The sequence below is a fragment of the Nanorana parkeri genome, unplaced genomic scaffold (assembly GCF_000935625.1).
Source record: "Nanorana parkeri isolate BGI_ZX_2015 unplaced genomic scaffold, ASM93562v1 scaffold1978, whole genome shotgun sequence".
Taxonomy (NCBI): Eukaryota; Metazoa; Chordata; class Amphibia; order Anura; family Dicroglossidae; genus Nanorana; species Nanorana parkeri.
In genome coordinates, this window is record NW_017308246.1 from 66,776 (window position 1) to 75,337 (window position 8,562).

At 46.4% G+C, this 8,562-nt stretch overlaps 1 protein-coding gene across 1 annotated transcript in view; it reads left to right on the forward strand.

The window, feature by feature from the left end:
- RASGRP2 (RAS guanyl releasing protein 2) overlaps positions 1 to 8,562 on the forward strand; it is a 147,179-nt gene that overhangs the window by 52,505 nt on the left and 86,112 nt on the right. The window contains exon 5 of the mRNA XM_018572253.1: positions 7,479 to 7,595. Coding sequence (XP_018427755.1) covers positions 7,479 to 7,595 — 117 coding nt within the window. The remainder of the gene's footprint in view (positions 1 to 7,478; positions 7,596 to 8,562) is intronic.

The window sequence follows — 8,562 nt, forward strand, 5'->3', positions numbered from 1 at the left end:
AAGGGGATGATTGTTATGGCGCAAGAGGAGGAGGGCCGGGCCTGCGGCTCGGGCCTGCGTTCCGACCCTTTGGAGGAGACCTGAACCCTCCACCATTCACCAATGGTTAGACCGAGTGCACGACATCTACCTCAGGGAAGACCTCACAAGCTCACTTAACAACACCTCAGCCAAATTCTGAAACACCTGGTACTACTGGATTGAATTCCTCAACTCCCCGGCCTATATGGCCCTACGCCAAGGATCCACTGGGTAGATCTCCAGGCCAGAATATACCCCGCATCTCTTCTTTTGCCTCCCCTCCCATACTAAGTCGAATTCCCTTCTCTTTACTCTCCCCCTACTAAGCTATGCATTCCTTTTCTCTCCATCCTTCCTACCTGCCACCCCCCAAACACCGGTTATGTACCACTTTCAGACAGTATTATGACCCACTCCCGTAACCAAGTTGCGGGGCTCCGGAAGATGATCCCATTCACCTCTATCTAACACTCCCCATTGATACTATATCCGAGGTCCCCGCCTATATTTCTCAATGCCACCGTACGGGTCTAGATTGGATATTTGTTATATCATTCATTCTGTGATATGTACTACACCCCACCCTTTGGGCCCTTGAGGGACCATTGTTTTACCTTTGTTATTTTTCCTTTATCCCTTCTGTGATACCTCTGGAAAAATACAAAAAACCTCTAAATAAAGAATTTGAAAAAAAAACGCATGCAATGATATGCTGTTTTCATCTAATGCACATGTTGTCGATTTTAAAGATAACAATACATATTTTGATGGGCTGTACAATGATAATGAAAATGTCTTGCCTACTGTAGTAGCCAGGATGGGGGCAACAGAAGTAACCTCAGTGGGGCTCAAGAGATTTGAGCCAGAGGTTTCCCAGAGGTTTCCTTTCGGGTCACATTGTTGCTGAACTATCAAATTACAGTGTTCAAGGGGAATTAACTCATGGTAATGAGAAAAGGCCTAGACCTGATTTAATTACAGAACTGCTGACTTCCCCTCTAGAAGTGATAGTACAACCTGTTGTGGCTAAAAATGTAATATGTAAGGTTCAGCTGGATGATAGTGCCACCAGCTCACCCTAATGTAGATGTGGGAAAGCAGCATGGTGTATATGAAGAGGGGGACACTTCACCTGTTGTGGCAAGCGAGGAGTTAACAGGTGAAGGGATTAATGTTCAGCTGCCAGAAACTTCTGTGCATCCCTCTCGGACAAATCCTAAGTTGCAGTGTGCCTTTGAGGGGAGCACAGATAGGATTGACTGGAATAGTCTGGCAGAGAGCATATTGTCAATGTTAAAGGGGGTCTCTGGGTGCAACACTAGGGCAGAGACCATTTCTGTGAGTTCTGAACAAGACACTGGTACCCGTGATGTAGAAGAGAGCACATGTGCGGAAGCAGTGGTTCTCCCTCAGGAGGCCAAAGAGGTGTCCTGCTCAGAAAAATGCAGAAATGGTACACAGAACCCCTGAGATTAATGTAACCAACTTAAAAGCAAATGGTAAAATAACTGATGATGCTGAGTCATGTGTTTCTCTGTCAGATATTGTCTGTAATGACATTGACAATGGCAAGGATGTTGATGATGGTCAGCAGTCAGAGCAGTTGTCAGTAGATATGATGGTCTGCAAGGTTGCCGTCGGAGATGACCTCTCCATTTTATCTGAGGCCTCTACAGACCCTGCTCTACCGAATGAAGACATTATGCGTGAAAGGGTTAAAAACTGGGATATTGATGATTATAACACTGCTGGTAACTATGTATTGCAGAATTGTAATGATCTGGCTAACACGGCCAACCAGCAAAGGGTGGTACTGTTGGTAAAACATGGTTCTGTGTAAAGGTGCCCACACCCGCGATCGTACGATTATCTTAAGGTGTGTGGAAGCCGTGCGACCTCTACTACTGTAAGGTCGCGCGACTTTTATCTTGGGAACATGTTCGAAAACCCGCCGAGCATCGTACGATGTTTGGCGGGTGTGTAGCATGTGCCCAGCCTTAGACAGTGATGGGGTAAACATGTCTGCTGGCTATGTAAAGGGGCTGCTGAACACCATACTGACAAGGGGGCATGTATTGCAGCGGCAGGTTTCCCTCTAAAGTCAGAAGTGCAGAAACAAATAGAGAAGCCATCAGAAATGTTTCCTGGGACCTACAAGAGAGTAGAGAATAGAGACAAAGTCCAGTCCGTGACCCAGAAAGGGGTTAAAGACTGACTTTAGGGAGACCATCATGGACAAAGTATTTGTAGACTGCACAGAAATTACCTGCAAGGAGACTGATAACAGTACAGAGGTGGTCAATGTAGAGACATTGTGTTCTCGTAGCATAGAGGTAACTGGTAGCTTTGAGGAGGGAAAGACTTTGTTTAAAGTAAAGGACTGTCGCTGCTGGAAGCATAGACTAAAAAAGGTGGAACATATCCAGACGGACTGTTTAGGCATGTGTGTTCGCTCCTCTGGATTGGAACAAAGGGGGGGGGATATGTGGCATTGCGTGGCAATTCCACGTCACCCAGGGTTCTCAGCCAGAAAGGCTGAGTGGCTCCAGGAAGACATTACTGGTACCAGGAAAGAACTGCCTTTTCAGTCCTTTCCAGGTTTTCTGTATCATAGTTGGGATACTGGAGCCAGGAGATTTCTTAGAGATCTGGGTGGGATGAAATCTCCAGTCCTGGGTCCGTGGGTTAGTAGCGACCAGCACCTAATTGTGCACCTGTTTACATCCCTCATGAAGAGGGTGCTGGGATGTGTTCAGGGCCCCCACCTGAGAGCTCCACCGGGAGTCAGTGTGGAGGCCAGTGCAGCGGGGTGCTGTGGGTTTGTGAAGCCTGTTGTGAGGATTGACACGTTATTGAGGTTGTCTGGGGGAACCAGACAGTGGCCCTGAGGATTAAGGCCGGAGCAGCAGTGCTGCAAGAGAGAACTATTAACCCCTTCATGACTGACGACGTACAGTGTACGTCACCAGCATCGGGGCTGGTTCAACAGACTCCCGGCAGCTTTTGCCGCCGAGACTCTGTTTAAACTTGTAAAGCCGACTGTCGGCTTTACAACAGAAGCGATTCTGGTGACTTACCTGTCGCCAGATCGCTTCTGTGTCCCGAAGAAGGGGCCACCCCCCCGCCGGACACCCCCGCTGTGCTTCCCGGGCTCCGTTGCCCCTCCTACGGGCCTGGGACCGGCTTCCTTGGTGTCCGCGGGGAGCTGGGGAGGAGATCGACGAACTTCCGTTCATCGATCCCCTAACCTCTACTACTGTAAGGTCGCGCGACTTTTATCTTGGGAACATGTTCGAAAACCCGCCGAGCATCGTACGATGTTTGGCGGGTGTGTAGCATGTGCCCAGCCTTAGACAGTGATGGGGTAAACATGTCTGCTGGCTATGTAAAGGGGCTGCTGAACACCATACTGACAAGGGGGCATGTATTGCAGCGGCAGGTTTCCCTCTAAAGTCAGAAGTGCAGAAACAAATAGAGAAGCCATCAGAAATGTTTCCTGGGACCTACAAGAGAGTAGAGAATAGAGACAAAGTCCAGTCCGTGACCCAGAAAGGGGTTAAAGACTGACTTTAGGGAGACCATCATGGACAAAGTATTTGTAGACTGCACAGAAATTACCTGCAAGGAGACTGATAACAGTACAGAGGTGGTCAATGTAGAGACATTGTGTTCTCGTAGCATAGAGGTAACTGGTAGCTTTGAGGAGGGAAAGACTTTGTTTAAAGTAAAGGACTGTCGCTGCTGGAAGCATAGACTAAAAAAGGTGGAACATATCCAGACGGACTGTTTAGGCATGTGTGTTCGCTCCTCTGGATTGGAACAAAGGGGGGGGGATATGTGGCATTGCGTGGCAATTCCACGTCACCCAGGGTTCTCAGCCAGAAAGGCTGAGTGGCTCCAGGAAGACATTACTGGTACCAGGAAAGAACTGCCTTTTCAGTCCTTTCCAGGTTTTCTGTATCATAGTTGGGATACTGGAGCCAGGAGATTTCTTAGAGATCTGGGTGGGATGAAATCTCCAGTCCTGGGTCCGTGGGTTAGTAGCGACCAGCACCTAATTGTGCACCTGTTTACATCCCTCATGAAGAGGGTGCTGGGATGTGTTCAGGGCCCCCACCTGAGAGCTCCACCGGGAGTCAGTGTGGAGGCCAGTGCAGCGGGGTGCTGTGGGTTTGTGAAGCCTGTTGTGAGGATTGACACGTTATTGAGGTTGTCTGGGGGAACCAGACAGTGGCCCTGAGGATTAAGGCCGGAGCAGCAGTGCTGCAAGAGAGAACTATTAACCCCTTCATGACTGACGACGTACAGTGTACGTCACCAGCATCGGGGCTGGTTCAACAGACTCCCGGCAGCTTTTGCCGCCGAGACTCTGTTTAAACTTGTAAAGCCGACTGTCGGCTTTACAACAGAAGCGATTCTGGTGACTTACCTGTCGCCAGATCGCTTCTGTGTCCCGAAGAAGGGGCCACCCCCCCGCCGGACACCCCCGCTGTGCTTCCCGGGCTCCGTTGCCCCTCCTACGGGCCTGGGACCGGCTTCCTTGGTGTCCGCGGGGAGCTGGGGAGGAGATCGACGAACTTCCGTTCATCGATCCCCTCCCCGTTCTATGGGACCGGGAGCGATGCAGATTGCATCACTTCCGGTCCCTGGGCTGTCAGTTCTGGGCTCCTGCAGCCCAGCTATAAGCTATTGAAGTGCGATCTGCACTTCAATAGCTTATTTCCAGTGTAAAGGTGACACTGAGGGTCTTTTGGACCCCCAGCATCACCTTAAAGAGGACCTGTCACCACCATCTGCTATTACATGGGGGGGCTTGCAAGCCCCCCCATGTGATAGCAGTCAAAGTAAAGTAAAAAAAAAAAAAAAAAACAGTTTTTAAAATTAAAATGAAATAAAATAAATCTAATAATAAAAAAAAAAAAATTTAAAAGTACCCCGCCCCCGCGAGCACGCGCGTCGCCACGTAAACACGCGTCGGGTGCGCCTACGTATGAAAACGACGAACGCGCTACACATGTTGGGTATCGCCGCGCACGCCGGAGTGAGAGCAATAATTCTAGGGCCAGTATTTTGGGGTATCTCTAAACTGATGACCTGTGGGGGCGTCTTCTATGGACTTTTTGGGGTACTGCAGTTTTTCGCCGTTTCACGGATGCACGCAATTTTTAACCTGGGCATGTTGGGTATTGTTTTACTCGTTGTAACCTCATCTTTTATATTTAATTAAACAAATTGGTATTTTGTTGTGTTTTGGGGCATTTAATTCAATTTGTCACTAAATTTTGGGGTTTGATAAGGAGTTGCGCTAATATTGCGCAACATAAAAATTTGCAACTACCACCATTATATTGTATAGGGTCTTGGCATTCAGAAAGTCATTTTCAGGCCTAAAATGTGGAATATAACATGGGTGCAAAAAAAAAAAAGGGCTCAGTCATGAAGGGGTTAAAAGACTGGGACACCGTGGGTGTATGGAACAACTCGGTGGTTGGTGAGCAAATATATCTATTCTGCTGCAGCAAGCCATTTTATGTTGGACTTCTTGATTGTCTGCCTTTTGAAAAATAAAAATAAAGACTTTTCGTTAATGGAAAATTACTGTGCGAGTGCTCTGTGAGCTCCCCAACATTACAATATATATATAATATACAGGTGAAACTCGAATATTTAGAATATCTTGCAAAAGTTCATTTATTTCACTAATGCAACCTAAAAGGTGAAACTAATAAATGAGATAGACTCAAAGCAAGATAGTTCAAGCCGTGATTTGTCATAATTGTTATGATTATGGCTTACAGCTCATGAAAACCACAATCTCAGAAAATTAGAATATTGTGAAAAGGTGCACTATTCTAGGCTCAAAGTGTCCCACTCTAATCAGCTAATTAAGCCATAACACATGCAAAGGGTTCCTGAGCCTTTAAATGGTCTCTCACCACACACAGACGGATCCTGGACATGGGCTTCAAATGTCGTATTCCTCTTGTCAAGCCACTGCTGAACAACAAACAACTTCAGAAGTGTCTTACCTGGGGTAAAGAAAAACAGACCTGGTCTGTTGCTCAGTGGTCCAAAGTCCTCTTTTCTGATGAGAGCAAATTTTGCATCTCATTTGGAAAACCAAGGACCCAGAGTATGGAGGAAGAAAGGAGAGGCACACACTGCAAGATGCTTGAAGTCCATTGTGAAGTTTCCACAGTCTGTGTTGATTTGGGGAGCCATGTCATCTGCATGGTGTTGGTCCACTGTGCTTTAATCAACGCAGCCGTCTTACCAGGAGATTTTGGAGCACTTCATGCTTCCTTCCGCAGACGAGCTCTATGGGGATGCTGACTTCATATTCCAGCAGGAAGTGCGATGTTACTCTTACGCCAGATGTAATGGGACACGCCTTCCAAAAAGTTCAACTTTTCTCTCGTCAGTCCACAGAGTATTTTCCCAAAAGTCTTGGGGATCATCAAGATGTTTTCTGGCATAACGGAGACAAGTGTTTATGTTCTTTTTGCTCAGCAGCGGTTTTCGTCTTGCAACTCTGCCATGCAGGCCATTTTTGCCCAGTCTCTCTCTTATGGTGGAGTCATGAACACTGACTGAGGCAAGTGAGGCCTGCCATTCTTTGGATGTTGTTGTGGGGCCTTTTGTGACCTCTTGGATGAGTCGTCGCTGCGCTCTTGGGGTAATTTTGGTTGGTCGCCCACTCCTGGGAAGGTTCTCCACTGTGCCATATTTTAACCATTTGTGGATAATGGCTCTCACTGTGGTTCGCTGGAGTCCCAAAGCTTTAGAAATGGCTTTATAACCTTTTCCAGACTGATAGATCTCAATTACTTTCTTTCTCATTTGTTTCTGGATTTCTTTGGATCTCAGCATGATGTGTAGCTTTTGAGGATCTTTTGGTCTACTTCACTTTGTCAGTCAAGTCTTATTTAAGTGATTTCTTGATTGCAAACAGGTGTGACAGTAATCAGGCCTGGGTGTGGCTAGAGAAATTGAACTCAGGTGTGATAAACCAGAGTTAAGTTATGTTTTAACAGTGGTGGGGGGCAAACACAGGGCCTGTGGGTTTAGATTTTGTTTTCCCTTAATAATAAAAACCTTTCTTTAAAAACTGCATGTTGTGTTTACTTGTGTTATCTTTGACTAATATTTAACTTTGTTTAATGATCTGAAACATTAAAGTGTGACAAACGTGCAAAACAATGAAAATCAGGAAGGGGGCCAACACTTTTTCACACAACTGTATATAACCTTTAAAAGTAATATCAACCTTCATTGTTTGCATATAGTTGGCGTTATTTTTGTATTTAATTCACAAAATGTTGAGACTATATTTTTCTATAATGAAGTAAGATTACATACAGCACTATACAGTTTTAAAGGGAACATTTCACCTGTCACTTGGCAAACATGAATGAATACAAAATGTTATATCAAAGTTCCTTTTTTCTTAAATTTAGAAGCAAACCACCATCAAGTTACCTGCATCCTCTTCACCTCCTATGGAAGAATGGGCTTTGGTCAAAGCAAAACCTGATCAGGCTTTGCTATGTCAACACATAGAGAAAATGGTGGAGGTAAGTAGATTGCTGCTGCCATTTGCAATTCTTCGAATAATAAACATTGATGATGCAGTCTACTCATTTAAAGGAAATCAGTACTGGGAAATGTTTTTTTAGGACCACTGCTGACTTCTCTTCTAAAAATGCTAGTTGTTTGACTTTAATAGTAATCCAGTGTCTTCAGTACTTTTATAGACCCTGACTTTGAAGACATACAGTATGTAGATTAGATGTTCTGACGGTTTCATTCTTCATGCTGTTTCTGTGTCAGTGAAATCAAACACAACCAAGTGACTAGCAAGGCGATCAGCACTAAATTCATCAATACATATATCTCTCAGTACAGCTTTCCCTTAAAATAATGTTTAAGTAAGAAATAAATGTATCTGTATATCAAAGTGCACTGACACAAGTAAAAATAATTGGTTTCTATAGGCCTAAAAGTACAGTAGTTTCTTTTTTAAGAATTTCACAAACAGTTGAAAATGACTTGCTATGAAATTGAGGGAAGTCTAGCCAAAGATGGTCAGATATCTAGAAAAGCCAGGACTCACAGCTCCATTCCACCTCTGACTGCAAGTCAGTATACGCACAATTGTCTTATAGCCGCGGACAGTGCCTGAATGCACAGTCTGCACCAGGCAGAGGGCAGGACTGGATTAACGTAGGGGCGGGCACTGACCGCCTGGAGCCCCTACTGATCGCCCAGAGCTCGCACTGATCGCCCGGAGCCCGCACTGACCGCCAACAGCCCGCACTGACCGCCAACAGCCCGCACTGACCGCCAACAGCCCGCACTGACCGCCAACAGCCCGCACTGACCACCCAAAGCCTGCACTGACCACCCAAAGCCTGCACTGACCACCCAGAGCCCCTACTGACCGCCCACAGCTCATATTGACCGCCCAGAGCCCACAGTGACTGCCCGGAGCCCGCACTGACTGCCCAGAGCCCGCACTGACTGCCCAGAGCCCACATTGGC